Consider the following 20,267-nt stretch of genomic DNA (forward strand, 5'->3'; position numbering starts at 1 on the left):
TTGGTATACTAAATTGGTATACTTAAAGTCTGCTAAATTGGACCAATTATTTTGTTCTTAAAGTACTTTAGTTATTCAGAAATAGTGCTGAGTTCCAACTAAAGATAGTGATCTGGACCTGTCACTTCCTGCACCACACTGTGACAGATCACCAGATCACTAGTAGCTCCTGCATAGTGACTAAGTAGGGGGAGACCGGGGACAGTTGCAACATGTCATTTTTTCTCCAATCAGAAACAAGCTAGAGTGATGACACTCATACTGCACGTTCACAGTTAGACCCTCCCCCCACCAAGAAGACAGAAGACATATTCAACATCTGCTGCTGCATTTAGTGAACAAAACTTGTTTTGGAGGTATGAAAGTAAAAATTTTCATAAGATGTATTTTTGTCATACTGTCCTGACATTTTGTATGAATTAATCAAAACTTTATTGTTTTGTTGACTTCTAAGTACATGGTTAGCATGTGTCAAAGTCAGTGTGTCTAGACTAGCAGGCATATGATGTTCTGTCGTGGCTGATCGGGTTGGGGGCGGTTGCAACAAGTTATAAATTGCATGTTTAATAAAAGTTTGTTGCATTGCAAATTGTTCAATTATTGTAGAAATATGGAGAGATTGAATCTATGTAGGCCTATGTTCTACACATAAACAAACAAAACTCAATAACTGTTATTTGATAAATATGACTAGGCTACAGTAATATTATTGTATAAATAAATAATACTATACTATTATAGTAGGCCTAAAACAGTTAATATTTTCAGAATTCTATGCTCAGACAAAAAGCTAAAGTTAATTAGTGAAATTTAAGGTATTTTTAACATGTTGCAACCGTCCCATGGTTGTGTTGCAACTGTCCCCTGGGTCGGGGTCAGTTGCAACATCTGGCTTCTTCCATTCAAATAAATACTGTGAACGATATGTCATATGTAGCCCTAATCATCTTTAAATGGTATGGGTAATTAGCAGACAGATGCAAGTTTAATATACAAATTTGGTTGGTCTAGTACAAATAGTCTCTGATTAACTGAGAGACATGCAAAGCAACCGTCCCGGTCTCTCTTAACACTTGAGTGATGCATTTTATGACCACATTGAGAGTCAAAAAAGACAGTTGCTAATGTCTCAGACACGTTAATGTTGTGATTAGTAATTAATTAGTAATTCTTTATAATTTGTCAAAATTACCTATCAGTTCTTAATGATGCCAATCTCCCCTTGGAGAGAGTAATTAATATTAAATATGAATTACCTAATAAGGAACTATCTTAGTTCTAAATTTGATATTACTTACTTATAAGTTAAGCTTGTTTAGTTAATAGTAGTAGCTGAAGTGTTAATGTAGTACTACTCATTAGTCCTGCATTACTTTCTGCATACTTATTAATGATGGACCATTATCCTGAAGTGTTACCAATAAAACATCAACTTTGTCAGATGTTTCTAAATTCAAAAGAGCTTTATTTTCAGCACATCCATATACAAATACAGTGAATAAAATAACGTTTCCCTGAGACTCAATGAACAGTGCAAGACAACATAAGGTACAACAAAATATGAGACTATAAAAAAAACTATATATATGGTTTGCATGACCTGTTTTCACTATATATATATATATATACACTCTAAAAAAAATATTTTCATGATTTGTTATCACAACTTTTAATCTTTTGTCAAATCAACTTAGATAATTAATGTGGTTCAGATAACATAATATTTTGAGTTTCTAGTTATTAAACCAATCTCTTTGTTGTATTAACTCAATTTTTTATTTTCAATGAACTCAAAATTTTAAGGCAACCAGGTAACTTACTTTTTTAAGTTAAACCAACAATAATTTTTTTACAGTGTATATGCAAAACAGATATGAGTTCTTTGTGAGCATGACAAAATTTTAATTTTTATGTGAAATAAACTAACAAGAAAATTGAATATTTACAGAACATTCCTGAATTTAACTTAAAAGTGCCATGTAAGAATTTCAATTTAAACAGAATAACTTAAAGTAACTGAAATACTTTGCAAATCAGTTTTACAAATCCAACCAAATACATTAGAGCATAAAAATAATACAACACAAGAACATTTACCACAGTTGTCTGAAGAGCTTTCCTGATTTATTATCATTAGCTCTCCATATGAGGATTCAGTGGGAGTTCAAAGGGGACTTAAATACGGATGTTGTGTTTGTCAAGCACAAGCTGGTTTCCTCTCTCACCCCACGCTGAGTGCTGTGAGACTGTTAGAAAACTGCATTTATTATTATAAAATGTATTTACAGTGGTGGCCAAAAGTGATGTCTGTAGGGGATATTTGTTTTTAATGATCCTACAAGTTTTATTAATTAAACCATCAAAGAGGAAAATATGAGGAATGAACAAAATACTAACATGGTTAAAGTATTTATCTGACAAAATTATTTGGCAAAAAAGGCAAACTACAGCTACAGGTTTTATTTTCTTAAGCAATAAAACAAATGCAGATATAAACACAAAAATCTCCCTGCAAAAAGCATACATTGACTACAACATAATCAGTTATTAATATTTAGCTGACAGTCTCTCTCTTGTTTTTGAATGTGTTCATAATTTTGTTATATGACAGCCAGGCCAACAATGATGTCTGTACAATTTGGCAGGTTTCATTGCTTTAGCACAAATAAAACAATTAAATCCAAGCAAATTTTTAAGAATATTTAAATAAAGGGCGAAGATGTCCATTTTCCTTGGCTGGACATCATGTTATAATTGGATATTTAATATATTTCAAGATTTTATATTAATATTTATGTCAAGCTAAATAAAATAAAGAAATGTCTTAAAATGAAAAGAAATATTTCTGCACTGCTACATCAATAATTAAACAAATAAATTGTTCAAGTGAACTCCTTTGTAGACGGTCAGATGTTCGTGCTTTCATTGAATTCTCAAATGATGCTGGAGAATATGATGAACAGGTTTTATAAAAACTTGTGGAGTTCGTGCAGCTCGAGTGCTGCTGTCATTAAAGCAATGAAATCAAATATAGGGGAAGTGAACCTGTTCCCAGCCAATGTACAGTAGGCATGCTGGGGTTAATTCAGATAGGGGCGACATGGGACCCATGGACAAACCCATGAAGGGCCCATATCTCACGGCCATATCTTGCCGACATTGGCCCCACCATGAAATGTGGCTGGATTTGAATTTTTGCTGTTCTGTTTCGTGCCGCTAATCACACATTTCGCCATAACTTACTGGTTTCTTTGTTGAAATCTTTGAAGGTTAAGCTGGGCCCTGAAGGTCTTGCAAAAGACAAAGTAAATAAGTGGATCCATGGAGACATTTAGCACTGCAAGCAGGACGGTCAGCTCCTTTATGATGTAAAAGGCCTGAGCTGCTTTACAGTTACGCAGCTGGGGACTGATGAACGTGTGTGGCAGTCTCACCATATGATAGGGCACAAAGCACACGCAGAAAACCGCCACCAGTACTCGCATGTTGCGTTTTGACTTGCTGAGCTGTGTGTTCCCAGGCTTTTCCGGCATCGTGCGCTGAGCTTGTCGAAGCCTCTGTACGTTGCCCCAATAAAACAGAATCAGGGAGACCAGCACAGACAAAAATACTAAAGAGGAAAGGATATGCATGACCAAGTAGATCCGTTTGAGCAAGCTGTTATGAAAAATGTCACAGCTAAAACCAATGTCGAGAGTGTTTTTTTTATCAGAACTGACAAAAACAGCAATGTAGACAAAAACAGCAATGTAGACACAAACAAAGCACAACAGGACAGCCCAGGTCACTATGCAGATGTAGCGGGTCGAGCGGACGGTTTGCAGCATGTGAGTCTCCAGTGGCCGGACGATCCTCATGTACCTGAAACAAAGGAGCAAAGAATTCAAAGAATACAGAGAAGGCTTTCAAAACAGGGTTTGTGACGTTTGCGGCTCCATGACTTGCTACTGAAGTAAAATATAATCATATGTTGAACTGTTAATTAGACTAGCTTTTTCTTTAGTGTGTAATATTTTTTAGTGATGTCTGGCCTAGGAATATAGACATATTCATATGTATTATCCCTTTATTTAAATATTATTTAAAAAAATAAAAAAATAATTCTATGCATATTTTTAATTTGCATGGTAAAAATTTCCTATTTTTGCTAAATAATTTGTACAGATAAACAATCTTAATCAAGTTCAAGGGTGGATGGATGGATGGATGGATGGATGGATGGGTGGGTATGTGGATGGATGGGTGGATGGATGGATGGATGGATGGATTGACTATATTTCATGGTGCCCTGAAGGTCAGAAACCAATTTAAACGGATGGACGGACGAATGAACATCCATACCTGTTTGCAGCAATGTAGCCCATGAAGAGAATACTGGAGTACATGTTGAGGTAAGAAGCTGGAGCACCAAAGATACAGTAGATACGCTGTATTTCCACTGAAGTGCTTGCAAATTTGATAATGCGTAATATCAAACACAGGCAGACAAACAAGTCTGCTATAACCAGATTCTTGAGATAGACTGTGATGCTGGACTGGCTTGCAGATTTACAAAAATACACATATATTGCAATGCTGTTGAGTGCCAGGCTTGCCAGAAAAACCAGAGAGTATACAGATATAAAGAATGTACGGGCTGGCATTTCAGACAAGCCACAAGTTGAATTGGTTGTGTTCTGGTCCATGATCGAGCTGGATGGTGACCCAGACATGAGACGTTATCTGCTGGAAGAGAGGTTGAATTTTAAAATGAGGACATTTTCCAAAATACCACAAACACTTTACAATAAGGTTTCATTTGTTAACATTATTTTACAGTAATCTATGTAATAGTTTTATATTTTAGTTCATATGAACTAGCAATAAAGAATACTTCTACAGCATTTATTAATCTTAATGTTAATTTCAACTTTTAATATAATATTTTTAAAAATCCAAAGATGTATACTCCCCAACAGACATTCTACTGACTATAAGTAACTTTGCTACTACAAGTCAACTTTTTCTAAACCTGAACCTTAGTTTACTTGGCATGTAGTTGCAAAGTTACTTAGTCAGTAGAATATCTGTTGGGGAGCATCAAAATAAAAAGTTAGCAGATATTAAGCAGACAGTGAGTCTAATACTCTAATGAGAGTGAGTTGACATGTAGTTGCAAACTTACTTATCAGTAGAATGTCTAAAGTGGATCATGGATATAATATATATATATTGTTCATTGTTAGTTCATGTTAGCTAATACATCCTTATTGTTAACAAAATACCTTAGTGCTATCATCACACTATAAAAAATAAATAAATAAATAAATAAAAATGCTTATTTGAGTACACTAAACTTAATTTACTATGTTTGTCCATTGATTTGTCATATGTATTTGAATTGACGAAATTAAAAAAGTAAGTAAAGCATACAAGTGGTCCTTATGTCTTTCATTTGTTGGTGAACTACTTCTTTAAGTACACTCAATGAGAAACAACTGTTTATAACTCATTTCTTCATTATCTGTTTTGCTCATACTTTCATAGTTTTAAAAATAAAAACATTTGAGTTCAGCTTCCTGTCTTCAACCCTTAACCACAATTAAGGTTAAAGCTCAGCACACAGACAAACTATTTCACACCACAGTGACACATCCAAATCATTTTTGCGTCACTTTTATTCAATACTTTTTGTACTTATTTAGATTTTTCTATGTTCACTTCACTAGATGCTCACATTTGTTACATTGCCAAAACCTGAGACCAAAAAAGTGTCTCATTCTTTCTCTAATAATGCTTTGTTGAGAACAAAGAAAGTATTTTTTTTTCTGGACGTGTATGTATATATATATATATATATAAACATGAATGTACTGTATATATATATATACACACAGTACATTCATGTTTCAATTCTACTCTTTGGCCAAATACAGTGATAACACTTTACAATAAGGTCTCATGGACAAACATGAGCAATATATATTTTACAGCATTTATTAATGTTATAACATTACACTCTAAAAAATGCTGGGTTGTTCAACTCATGTTTGGGTCAAATATGGACAAACCCAACCATTGGTTTAAATGATTAATTTCTAAAGTTTAATTAAAATTGTTAATTAAAATTAACACATTCAATAGAAGTGTTGTTCCCTGTTGTTCATGTTAACTAAATGTAGAACAAATGGAACCTTACTTTAGTGTTACAAACATAAATAAACATGTTTGATACTGTAGCTACAAGAACAACTAAACCTTTACAGAAGTTGACTTTTGAAAATCTCCGTCATATTGATTAAACTCAATTTGAGCTGAATCAATTCGATTTTTAACACTCATTTATTTTCTTTTTTTTGGCTAATTCTGTATTTTCACATGATTTAAAACAAGGCACGACTCACCGTAGCTCTCTATCTTGAAGCTCTACAGAAGAACACGGTCTGTCACTTCCTTAAAAGAACAGGAACTTTATCTTGAGTGCCTCAGATGTTTTAGATGACGCAGAGGGGGGTTCTTAGTAATATGACATTTGGTAAATTGCAAAAATGTAACAGAAATTATTTGAAGTTGGTTTTTTGACAATTTATTCAGAACTCTCTTTTGCTGTTTGCTCAGAAATTGATATGAATTATAAAAGGCATTCTCAGTTTAGTTCTGACTGACAAACAGCACTGTCTTAAACATCTAGTGTGGCTCAAACGAAAAGTTCATCGTCTAACACTTTATTACTCCTCACCATATTGTTTTCGCCTAAATAAAGCCAGATGACCTCTCAGCTCATGTTTGCAGTCCACCTCCGCATTGACTCTTTGCGTGTTTTCTCAGGACAGCGATGACCCCCGGCTCTGCTGCTTTCTGACCCTCTTAACCCCCTGGAATAAAGACAGCATTTGTCTTTCTCAACTTTCCTCTTTACTGGGAAAATTAGCATGAACTAACAATGAGCAATACATTTGTTATGTATTGTATTGTATTAACAAATACAACCTTTGATTTTAAAAATGTATTGGTAAATGTTGAAATTAATATTAACTAAGATTAATAAATGCTAAAGAAGTATTGTTCATAGTTCATGCTAACTAATGTACTTAACTAATGTTAACTAATGGACCTTATTGTAAAGTGTTACCAGAAAAACATTTTAGTGCAGATCCACAATGTGTGAGATGAGAATAAATCAAATACGACTAAAATAAACATTGCTTTATGTTATAATAGTGCTTTATAATCAAATATAGATATAACTACATAATATAATATTGTGTGAAATATGTCATGCCCACTGGAGCCTCATCAACAGGGCACGCTGAATACCTCTGAAGTAACTAACCTTGGAACATGTCATGTTCAGAGAAAAAGTTGCTATGGCTACTTGCATACCTGAAAGTTAAAGTTGAGGTTATTCGCTTACTCTGAGTAAACTTACCCAGGTAAGTTGCATAACATGTTTTCTTGAATACCCCCCGGTAACAAACAAGAGATAAACAACACCAAACAAAGACCATGAGAAACACTGGGGATTAAATACACAAGGTAACATGGGGCAAACAAGGGACAGGTGTAAGTGATTAGTAACTATGGCAACGAATCAAGGTAACTACAGAAACTAACAAGGTAGGCAAGGAAACAGGAACTAAATGTGTTTTCACGCCATGCTGAAATTAGCGTAATTATGAGATTTCAACTTGTAAAAAGCGCTCACGTCATCGTAGAGCTCGTACTTACAGCTCCTACTTGTACCACCTGACTGCTGCAGATTAATTTAGGCGTTGATAGTGGTGCCATAGAAACACACAATTCCCTGTTCTAGGGCGTGAACTGCTCCGAATACAACATCATGTGTTGTAATTTCAATATGGTAATTATGACGTGACGTGAACGCAGCATAAACACAGAAGACCAAAACACAGTCCGAAACCAAGAACCACAAAACCATGCATGGGAACAAGAAATGATGAGGCATATGAGTGACATCATGTATATTGCAAAACTGTGATGCTCAGAAGTCGCCTTCATAAAACCAGATCAGACCAGTTAACAAACAAATGTTTAGCAAAGAAAAGAAGAAAAAATATTCAAATTAAAATTGAGAAAATAGTACAATAATACAAAAACTGAAACCAGCAGATGCAGTGAACTCATCAGAAACATCAAAATATGTAAGCAGAACAGTTGAGACGGCTTATATTCATTAATTCATCAAATGTGTATTATAAATGCTTTTAACATTACTTTATATTTCAGTTTAACACTGCAATTTGAAAATGCTTTCATTTTGAGAATGTCAAAGGACTGTGTGTTTGTTTTTGTGAAAATATGTGAATTGGAAATTGTCCGTTGAGTGTTTTGATTTACAGTAACATGAGTCAAACGATCCTTCAAATGTGACAGAAGCTGAATCTTGTGATTTGTAGACTTCCTCTGGTCTAAAGCTCATGTGTTTTTGTCTGTCCTCTGTCCTTGGTGCTGAACCACATCAGGTGTGTGAACTGGAGTGACAACGCTTCAGAAGGGACGTCAGTATAGAAGACGAAAACAAAAGTTGGGTTAGCTTTTCCCCCAAGAGGAACACCTCTTTGACCCCTGACGATGTAATGATGTTTGTCATGTTCCTAAAAACTGCAGTGATATCTGTTCCTGATTTCCTTACAAATATGATGATTTTTTGTACGTGGTGTTATGTAACGTATCAATAAAAGAGCGACAAGAGCGACAAGAGCAAAAGTGCTTTTAGTCATAGTAAATGTAATGCCTTATAGAGTAATGCACATTGAACTATGATACAAATAATAACAAAAATGTATAATGCACCACAGAAACTCAATATTTATTACTAACCTCACCCAAAAAGATCAATAATTCATATTATATTAAAGGGATAGTTCACCCAAAAATTCCAGAAATTCTGTCATCATTTACTCATTCTCAAATTGTTCCAAACCTGTATAAATGTAAAGGAAGATATTTTGAAGATTAAGCAGAGTAAATGATGACAGAATTTAAAATTTAGGTGAATTATCCCTTTAACAGAATCACAGAATCATTTATACTATATTATTTAGATTTACATTTTTTCATATTTAAATTATTCTAATATGTTGATATCTTATCTTATTAATATTGAAAAGGTTCACTGCTTAATATTTTTGTGGAAACTGTGATATACTTATATTGAAAAGTCTGGGGCAATCTTAAAAAAAAAAAAAAAAATAGAAAGATGCATTAAATTGATAAAAAGTAACAGAAAAGACATTTATATAATGACATAAAAGATTTATATTTCAAATAAATGCTGCTTTCTATTCATCAAAGAATCCTGAAATAGAAGTATCACAGTTTCCACAAAGATATTAAGCAGCAAAAAATATATATATATATATATATATATTCTTTCTCTAATAATGCTTTGTTGAGAACGTGTATGGAGAACTTGAGGACGTGTATGTATATTAAATATATATATATATATGTATTAGAATGATTTCTGAAGGATCACAGGAAAAATTACATTTTATATTATGATAGAAGACGGTTATTTTAAATTCCAATATTATTTCACAATATTGCTATTTTTATGAAATGAATGCAGCTTTGCTGAGCATAAGATACTCCTTATAGACATTATTTAAAGTTAATTATAATCTGTAATTTTGTATAATTGATATTCATTTTATGTTGATTATTGTTTTCACTTATATTTTACATTTTAATCATTTATAATTATATACATTTGTAATATATTTATACAGCATCATCTGAAATTGTTTATTAAATTATCAATGATGTTTTGTCTAGACCAGGGGTGTCAAACTCATTTTGGTCTGGGGGCCGCATACAGCTTAATCTGATCTCAAGCGGGCCAGACTAGTAAACTCATAGCAAACTTACATAGAACTAACAATAAGTCCACTTTTTTCTTTGTATAATTGCAAAGAAGAAGTAAATTATAAAAATCTTTATATTAAATGAATTGTCCTTTTACAAAATATATTATGAACAACCTAAGTAGTATGTGCAATTTCAACAACACTATTACTCAGTTAAACATTTATTTAAGTACATTATGTATAAAAACTGATCACAGTTATTGTACAATGTCGCAAAACATTTAATCACAGTTTTGTGGAACTTAAAAACACTGTCCTGCATGTTAACAAATCAAACATCAAAATCTAGAAATTATTTAAAATCTATTTTCCAATTCTGAACACATGAATTGACTCCACACAATTAAAATCTTAAGTGGCAGCTGTTTTAAAAAAAATCTTTGTAAAATTTGCTAATTTATACATAAGTATGTATGTTTTTTTAAAACAGAGGTTTTTTTTTTTAAAGTAAACAAATTTACTTTATCAATTTGCCCCTGAAACTTGGCATCTTTTAGCCTGCACAAGTGCATCAATATCAGGCATCATGTCCTGAGTAGCAGCCAATTTTAGAATCTCATTTAAGTGCTTATGTGTGAGCTTTGAGCGCAGCTTCGTTTTATTAATGTTCATTACTGAGAAAACTTGCTCACAAAGGTAGGTAGTTCCAAACATGCACAACATTTTTGCAGCCAGTGCTGTTAATTTAGGATAGCCTGGCAGGAGATACTGATCAAATGTGTCCAAGCCCACAGAGGCAAATTTTTCCTTCAATTCTACATCACACTGCAAATCAATTATTTCAAGTTGCATGTCAATGGGCACATCAGAAGCTCTGACTGTGAATGGTGAGCGAAAAACTGCGAATTCTGTCTCGAGTTCGCTAAAGACCTGAAATCGTTTCTCAAACTCCCTCAGCAACCCTGAAATCTTGACTTTGTACTGTCTCACGTCAGGATTAACGCTTGCTGCGCACACATCTCTTAGACAGGGAAAATGAGCAGGGTCACCGCTTGCCATCTGCGTCTCCCATAACGTGAGCTTTAACTTGAATGCACGTATGCTGTCATAATACTCTGTTACATTTTTTTGCGTCCTTGCAACATTTTGTTCAGATTATTCAAGTGCTCTGTAATATCAACCATAAATGCAAGGTCCTGCAGCCATAGTGGGCACTGTAATTCCTTAACAGGTTTACCTTTTCCCTTACAGTCACTGAGAAGGCTGTCAAACTGACGATGATTGAGACCTCTGGCTCGGATGAAATTAACAGTTCGGACAACCACCTCCATGACGTGATTCATTTTTAACGACTTGCAGCATAATGCCTCCTGATGCAAAATGCAATGAAATGTCCAAAAATCACCCCCTCCATTTGCGGCTTGTACTTTCTCTCTGAACTTTGTCACAACACCTGCCTTTTTCCCGATCATTGACGGCGCACCATCAGTAGCCAGGCTTACGGCGCGGGACCAGTCCGCCCCGACTCTGTCCAGCGCTCCAATGACGGAGCGGAAAATGTCCTCAGCTGTTGTGGTGTCGGTCATAGGCACCAACTCAAGAAACTCCTCTGTGACAGTCAAAGTCTCGTCAACTCCACGAATGAATATGGCCAGTTGAGCGACATCCGTAATATCAGTACTCTCATCAATTGCAACAGAAAATGCCAGAAATGACTCCACTTTGCGTTTCAGTTGGCTGTCCAAATCTGCCGATAGTTCCGAAATCCTGTCTGCCACGGTATTTCTCGTCAAGCTAATATTGGCAAAAGCTTGTCACTTCTCAGGACACACAATTTCGGCAGCCTTCAGCATGCAATTTTTAACGAACTCCCCCTCACAGTACGGCTTTGATGCCAATGCGATTTCGTTAGCAATTAGGTAGCTGGCTTTCACTGCAGCATCACTGACCTCTCGGCTCCGGGTGAAAACAGATTGCTGTTTCCTCAGACCCACCAACATTTCATTTACCTTCTGTCTTCTCAGTTCTCCGTGCAAGCTGTTGTATTTTTCGCCATGCTGAGTTTCATAGTTGCGCCGAATATTATATTCCTTAAGCACCGAAACTTGCTGCGTGCACACCAGGCACACGGGTTTCCCATTTACCTCCGTGAACATATAGGAAGAGGTCCATTTTTCTTGAAAAATCCGACACTCTGTGTCCACTTTTCTCTTTTTTTTTTGACAAAGACATTTCGCTGATGAGGGTGCCAGGGCCAACAGAAAAGCAGGTAAACTGATAGAACAAAACGCCACTCACTCAGACCCTGAAGCTCAGAGCTGATGGCGCGCGCGCCTGTATGATGTGACGACGTAAGAGCGTCGGGGCGGCGCCCGCGCCATCAGCCAAAGAATTGGCGTGATTCTATAAGGCTTCAGACAATCGGCACTCCCAGAGGGCGTTGCCACTGCGTCTTAAAGCTACGCAGCATTGAGTGAACGAACCAAACGCCACTCAGACCCTGAAGTTCAGTGCTGCTGTTAGTTCCGCCGATTTTTTTCATATTGCAGATTTATCCCCCGGGCCGGACTGAACCCCCTGGCGGGCCGGTTCCGGCCCGCGGGCTGTAAGTTTGACACCCCTGGTCTAGACAGTATGAATGTGACTAGTTTAAATCATATGGAACAAGCATGGTCAGAAGTATGACCTAGTGGTTTGCACACATGATCAGACCTATCAAAATATGTTATTCATGCGGGTAAACATGAGTCAGTCCATCTCATGCCAGTTCCCAATCCTGAAACCCTCTAAACCCCATTAGTTTCTAGATCTCTTTCTATCGCATGCCTACCTGGCAAGATAAAGTGTAAAAAATGAAATCTCACACACCATCTTAAATGGGTGACTAACTTCCGCTTTCTATTTCCCTTTTGTCGCTTCTGCAGCTCTACCTCTAACCACTTCTGCGACTCATGTTGTCTGCTTTGCATTCTTTTTTAAGTAAGTCAAGGATCAAAATAAATGCACCTCAGCCCACATAAATCAGCTGAATTTAGTTCAGTTCATTTAGGGTTAGGTTAGGGTTACATTTCCATGCAACACAAAAAAGGAAATAACTTTAAAAGAGTTGCATCAACTTCCTTCATCATTTCTTATTTGGTTTTTCATGGAAGATATCAGGTGGGCTGAGAAGTCATGTGGGTTTGGAATGACATGCGTGTGAATGAATGGCATTTTTATTTTTAAGTGATGTATTTCTTGAAGCGTCTCATGGCAACTGTAGCGTGACTCTGGTCAGATTGCTGGAGCTGTGCTGCATGTGAGAGGCTGCAGGTCTTGCGGTTCCTGTGCTCGTCTCTTTCAGAAACATAATGCAGTCTGAGTCATTCATTGTGTCGGAGGGGACGGAGTTTCATCTGTAAATATTTGCGTGCCCTACCAGAGCAGGTTTGAAAGAGTGAGAGGAAAAGTGCAGCGCTGTGACAGAGGAGACGCCAGCAGAGAGAGACAATAAGAAGGAAAAGAAGAAGTAGAGAAAACAAATAAGACAGACTAAATTTATGAATTACATCCTGAGAATCCATAGCAGGGGTTTCCTCAACTCAGTGCTATTTTAAGCCGACACTTTCCGGAAAAGTGCAATGCAAATTCTATTCAAAGTGTAGGCCTAATAACGGTGGAAATGTTCAATACTTTTTTTTGCAGTCAAGAATTAACATATTAGACATAATATTATATTTACTTTTATGTAAGCTGTAATCACACCATAAAGTACTGCAATACACAGTTTTAGTAAAGTAGCCTAAGAATGATATTAGTATATTTCCATTGTTCGTAAATTTGTAGTTGCCTATTTCAGGTGTTGCTATTTGTAAATAATAATAATAATACTGAATTATTCATTTAATTTTCACACCATGTCACCATACCAATTTTTTTTTTTTCACACTCTGTGAAATCAACAAACATAACAAGAAATTAGATTGCATTTCACAGTGTGTTGCAATGACCGTGGTGTGACTTCATATGAAAGTGAAACTGTTTTTCAGTAAACACACGTTACACAATCCCCAGAAATGCATGATGTCAAAGAAAATAAGAACAATGTAGACTGTTAGACCAAATAAAGACTGTAACACTGACATTAGAATTACATTAATAAAATAAAGCTCAGTACTTTAATATCTCGTATAACTCTATACAACTGTGAACTTTGTTGCATATTCAAATATTTAAAGTCCCACTGTAGTCCATAATTTTATCCCTTAAAACTCATCTTTGATCACCAAAATTACATATTTAAGCGTTCTTTCCTTCATGCCTTAAAATAGCTTGATTCTATGAATATGCAAATGTACCCCGCCTCCACTCACTCACACCAGCTCAGAGATCCACTCGTTGACGATCACACGTTGATCTGATTGGTTCAAGGTAGTTTGTGATGTCAGAAACACCAGCGATTTCAAACCGCGTTTTTGTGACTGTCTTTGGTTCACTGCAGTTTTAAGGAGAAAATACTCAGCAATGGTGTCGACTTATGAATTTGCACATGGTTTGTCTTAAACTTTGATCAGTTTCCGGGTCACAGGTTGGAGGACGGAGGAACGAGGGAGCATCAATTTGAATATTGAGAAGCACCCCGATGTACGCTCAACGGCTAGAGAATACCCATAATGCACTGCAAGAGTCACGCGTCAAATGAATTTGTCCCTCCAGAAGATGGCGCCTGCAGCTGAATCATTCATCCATCTACAGATGAAACTCGAAAAATTTGAATATCGTGCAAAAGTTATATTTTTGATGATTATGGCTTACAGCTTATGAAAATCCCAAATTCAAAATCTCAGACAATTAGAATTTTACATGATATCAATAAAAAAAGAATTTTAAATACAGAAATGTCGGCCCTCTGAAAAGCATAATCATGCATATGTATATAGTTATATATAATAAATATTGTAATGATGACCTGGCAGTCAGCGCTAGCAGCTGAGTGCATTATGGGTAATTGTTTGTTGGGAGTTGATTTATGCGTTATTAAAGCAAGATGGTTGGGTTTTTGTGTTAGTAAAGTTATGTGTGTTTATGTTTAAGTTAGTTCGGGTGTTCTTGGTTCATTTACTGCTTTGTTATGTAAAAATGTGGTTCTCACCGTCATGGAAAGAGATGTGTAAGATGGGGCTTGCCTGTGCAGTTCTTATTCTGTGCTTTGAATAAAATAAATAAGACGACAGTACTACTACTGCTTCCTGCTGGTTTGTTTTACAGATGCTCCATTCACAGAGACACTCATGGTCGTGCGGTGTATGGGACTCGAGTACTCTTAGCTCACGCTAGCAATTAGCCTAGTAAAAGTAATATAGAGTAGCTTAGCTCCAGTCAGCTCCCACGTTTAATGTACTGAAATACACGGATTTTGCACGATATTCTAATTTTTCGAGTTTCACCTGTGTTTTCCAAACCGCTGGTCCAATGTGGCTACAGCATAATATCATACAGGTATAAATTCCTTTGTAAATGATTATTAAATTGTTTAATTAAGGTTTATACATAGTTTCCATGACAAGAGTTCAGGATAAATACTACTGGAGCTGACAGTTTGCCAAGTTTCGAATGATTAACAGCAAGCACAAACTATTCAATTCAATTCAAATTTATTTGTATAGCGCTTTTCACAATACATATTGTTTCAAAGCAGCTTTACACAAAGTGCATTTCAGAAATGTACATAGAAAAATACAGTTAGTTAATTAATCATGCATTAATTTAGGGCATAAACATATCGCCAGCGTTGAGTCGTCTCTTCACAGGCGTCGAGTCGTCTCTGCACGGGTGTTGGGGCATCTGTAGTTTCCATGGGAGGCTGGATACAAACTGAAGCAGACAATCTGTATTTACCTCGGGACTAGCATCCCGAGATAACAACAGAAAAGCAGATGGGAAATAATTAGCGTAGCTGCTGTTCATAACAATAATGCATTCAATCTGATTCAACTGTAGTATAAAAGGTAAGTATTATGTGAATGCTTGGCTAAAGAAATGCGTCTTTAATCTAGTTTTAAACTGGGACAGCGAGTCTGAGCCTCGAACAATATCAGGAAGGCCATTCCACAGTTTAGGAGCTAAATATGAAAATGCCCTCCCTCCTTTAGTGGACTTAGATATCCTAGGAATGACCAGAAGCCTCAAATTTAGTGATCTTAAAGAGCGCGATGGATTGTAGGGCGATAGAAGTTCCGTTAAATACCCAGGAGCTAAACCATTTAGTGCTTTATAGGTCATTAGTAATACTTTGTAATTGATATGGAACTTTATAGGTAACCAATGTAGAGATGATAGAATTGGTGTTATATGATCATATTTCCTTGACCTAGTAAGAACTCTAGCAGCTGCATTTTGGACTAACTGTAGCTTGTTTATTGAGGATGCAGGACAACCAGCTAATAAAGCATTACAGTAATCTAGTCTTGAGGTCATGAATGCATGAACTAACTTTTCTGCATCAGAAACTGATAGCATATTACGTAGCTTAGCAATGTTTCTAAGGTGGAAAAAGGCTGTTCTTGTAACATATGAAATATGATTTTCAAAAGATAAGTTGCGGTCTAATATAACACCCAGGTCTTTTACTGTAGTGGATAAAGTAACAGGACATCCTTCTAAAGTAAAGTTGTATTGTAAGAGGTTTTGTGGGCAGTTTTTTTGACCAATAAGTAATACCTCCGTTTTATCTGAATTTAATAGCAGAAAATTACACGTCATCCAGTATTTTATATCTTTAACACACTCTGTCAATTTAGATAATTTATTGTTTTCATCTGGTCGTGATGAAATATATAATTGAGTGTCATCAGCATAACAGTGGAAATTAATTCCATGTTTTCTTATAATATTACCAAGTGGCAGCATATATATTGAGAATAGCAGAGGGCCTAACACAGATCCTTGCGGCACTCCATAGTTTACTGACGTTATCTTCGATTTTTCCCCATTTAAACAGACAAAATGGTAGCGGTCTGATAAGTACGATCTAAACCAGCTTAATGCCTGTCCATGAACACCAGTGTAGTTTTGTAGTCTATCTAAGTGTATTGTGTGATCTATAGTGTCAAACGCAGCACTAAGATCGAGTAAAACTAGTATTGAGAAACAGCCTTGGTCAGAAGCTAGAAGTAAATCATTTGTAATTTTAACGAGCGCAGTTTCTGTGCTATGATGCGGTCTGAATCCTGACTGAAATTTTTCATAGATATCATTTTCTTGCAAGAAAGAGCACAATTGAGCGGACACAACTTTTTCTAGTTTTTTAGACATAAATGGTAGATTTGAAATGGGTCTGTAATTTGCTAGATTATTATGATCTAATTGTGGTTTCTTAATAAGAGGTTTTATAACTGCCAACTTGAATATTCTTGGAACATGACCTAAAGATAAAGACGAGTTAATAATATTGAGAAGAGGCTCTTCCACTACAGGTAACACTTCTTTCAGTAGTTTAATTGGTATTGGATCTAATAAACATGTTGTTGGTTTAGATGCAATGATAAGTTTATTTAGCTCTTCCTGTCCTATAGTTGTAAAGCGCTGTAGTTTTTCTTGAGGGTCGATAATTGAGGCTGAATTATAAGGCGCGATTGAGGATTGTACATTTAGAATTGTGTTTCTGATGCTTTCTATTTTCTCAGTGAAGAAATTCATAAAATCATTACTGCTAAACTGTAACGGAATATTTTGCTCAGGTGACGTCTGTTTATTTGTTAGTCTAGCCACGGAGTTAAATAAAAACCTTGGATTATTTTGGTTATTTTCTATTAGTTTGCGGAGGTGCTCAGCCCTGGCCGCTTTTAGGGCCTTTTTATAACGTGACATACTGTCTTTCCACGTGATTCTAAAGACCTCTAAATTAGTTTGTTTCCATTTATGCTCTAAATTACGAGTTTCTCTCTTGATAACATGCGTAGTATTGTTATACCATGGTGCTTTAGTTTTCTCTCTAACCTTTTTTAATCTAATTGGTGCAACAATGTTTAATGTACTAGAGAAAATGGTGCTCATAGTGCTAGTCATTTCCTCTAGTTCATCTGTTTGTTTGGGTTCACTAATCAGCTGAGTTAGATCAGGTAAGCTATTTGAGAATCTATCTATAGTAGTTTGAAGGATTGTTCTGCCTGGTCGATAACGTGGCGCAACGTGACAAATTTCAGCAGTACGTAGTATGCAAGTGACCATGTAATGATCAGTGACTTCATCACTTTGTGGTATAATATCTATATCGGTTGGATTGGTTCCATGTGATATAATTAAATCTAGCGTATGATTAAGACGATGAGTGGGACCAGTGACGTTTTGCTTGACCCCAAAGGAGTTTAATAAATCTGTAAACGCAGCCCCTAACGCATCATTTGTGTTATCGACGTGTATGTTAAAATCTCCAACAATTAATGCTTTATCGACATTGACCAATAGATCTGAGAGAAAGTCTGCAAACTCTTTTAGGAAATCAGCGTAAGGCCCAGGTGGTCTATATACGGTAGCCAAGGCTAGAGATAATAGGGATTTCTTTCTTACATCTAAGAGAGAAACATTTAGCACAATTACTTCAAACGAATTAAACCTGTGACATGTTTTCTGAGTAACATTAAGAATATCTCTATAGATTGTTGCAACACCGCCGCCACGACCAATCAGACGGGGCTCATGCTTATAGCAGTATCCTGGAGGAGTAGACTCATTAAGACCGAAATAATCATTAGGTTTAAGCCAGGTTTCAGTAAGGCAAAGTACATCAAAACTATTATCTGTGACCATTTCATTTACAATAACCGCCTTAGGTGTGAGCGATCTAATGTTAAGAAGACCTAGCTTTATAAATTGTTTTTGTTCACTAATATTGAGATTTACTGGTTTAATCACAATTAGATTTTTCCTGGATCTTACAGTAGATTTAATGTTTGACCTCACTAAACGAGGAATAGACACAGTTTCAATATAATGTTCTACATTGGTACTTATATCAATTAAGTTTGGACAGCAAATAGTGTGATTTGGACTTTGACTTACTAGTCATATGGTGTGTAACGTCTTGGAGATGTTGTCCGACAGAAGAGCCGCTCCGATTCTGCTGGGGTGAAGACCATCAGCACGGAAGAGCCTAGGTCGCTCCCAGAACAGATTCCAATTATTTACAAAGAGCAGTCTCTGTTCATTACACCATGACATTAACCATTCATTTAGAGCAAGTAATCTACTGAAACTTTCTTGTCCTAGTCGGTACGTGGGAAGCGGTCCAGACACGATGATCGTTGTTTCAGGCGATGTGCTGCGTACCGTCTCGATCAGGCTCCTGTAGTCCTTCTTCAGAACCTCCGTCTGCCGGAGCCTGATGTCGTTCGTTCCCGCGTGCAACACGACAGCTCCGACGCGCTTGTCACTGTTCTGGATCTCGGGGACCTGCGCAGCGACATCAAGAACACGAGCACCAGGAAAGCAGTGAGTGCGCACCTTACCTTTACCTGAGGTAGCGTGGACATGCCGGACGATGGAACTGCCGATGATCACAGCGTTTCTAATGATTAACAGCAAGCACAAACTATGCAAAAGCGGCAGCCCTTCTGGCGAACTCAGTGTCTAAATCACTCACTCATTTCACAATTTGTGGCCTACAGCGGGGGAAATAAGTATTGAACACGTCATCATTTTTCTCAGTAAATATATTTCCAAAGGTGCTATTGACATGAAATTTTCACCAGATGTTGGTAAACCCAGGTAAGCCATACATACAAAGAAACAAACAAAAATGAGTTCAGAAATTAAGTTATGTGTAATAATGTGAAATGACACATGGAAAAAGTATTGAACACATAAAGAAAGGGAGGCGCAAAAAGGCATGGAAAGCCAAGACAACTGCTGAAAACTTACAGTAATTAAAAAGCAATCCAGCCCCCTGTCAGTGGAAATTAATAACAGCTGGTTCAGTCCCAAATGATGGCCTACAAAAAGGTCTCATTGCCAAGGTGTCACACAAGACACATCTCATGATGGGTAAAAGCAAAGAGCTGTCTCAAGACCTTCGCAACCTAATTGTTGCAAAACATGATGATGGCATTGGTTAGAGGCGCCATTCTAAGCTTCTGAATGGTCCAGTGAGCACTTTTGGGGCCATAATACGGAAGTGGAAAGACAATAATTTCATCATAAATTTGCCTCGACCAGTGCTCCTCACAAAATTTCTGATAGAGGAGTGAAAAGAATAATCAGAAGAGTTGTCCAAGAGCCAACACCAAGTTGTATGGTGTTTTTAGGGTAATGTGCACTGCCATTTCTCCTCCAAATATGGTATTATGGCATCCAAACAGTTCAATTTTGCTCTCATGTGACCACACTATATTCTCCCAGTATTTCACTGGCTTTTCCAAATGTTGTGCAGCAAACTTTAAATGAGCTTCAACATGCTTTTTTTTCAGTAATGGAGCCTTGCGT

At 36.4% G+C, this 20,267-nt stretch overlaps 1 protein-coding gene and 1 long non-coding RNA gene across 3 annotated transcripts; one reads left to right on the forward strand and one right to left on the reverse strand.

Moving 5' to 3' along the window:
- Positions 1-292: 292 nt before the first annotated feature.
- On the forward strand, positions 293-8,574 carry LOC311090224. Its single transcript, XR_014607864.1, has 3 exons — positions 293-356; positions 4,295-4,391; positions 8,463-8,574. It is a non-coding gene; the product is annotated as an uncharacterized lncRNA (long non-coding RNA).
- On the reverse strand, positions 1,373-6,419 carry LOC311090220 (P2Y purinoceptor 14-like). 2 transcript variants are annotated; one of them, XM_084125399.1, is made up of 3 exons: positions 6,384-6,419; positions 4,342-4,722; positions 1,373-3,861 (listed from the first exon to the last, which is right to left on the reverse strand). In XM_084125399.1, the coding sequence occupies exons 2-3, from the start codon at positions 4,710-4,712 to the stop codon at positions 3,240-3,242; spliced, it is 993 nt and encodes a 330-aa protein (XP_083981525.1). In that variant the 5' UTR covers positions 4,713-4,722; positions 6,384-6,419; the 3' UTR covers positions 1,373-3,239. The 2 variants fall into 2 exon arrangements, with proteins under 2 accessions (XP_083981525.1, XP_083981526.1); XM_084125400.1 differs by having other exon boundaries at positions 4,342-4,725; positions 6,384-6,410.
- Positions 8,575-20,267: the final 11,693 nt, after the last annotated feature.

The sequence above is a fragment of the Abramis brama genome (assembly GCF_963993115.1).
Source record: "Abramis brama genome assembly, chromosome: 10".
Lineage (NCBI taxonomy): Eukaryota > Metazoa > Chordata > Actinopteri > Cypriniformes > Leuciscidae > Abramis > Abramis brama.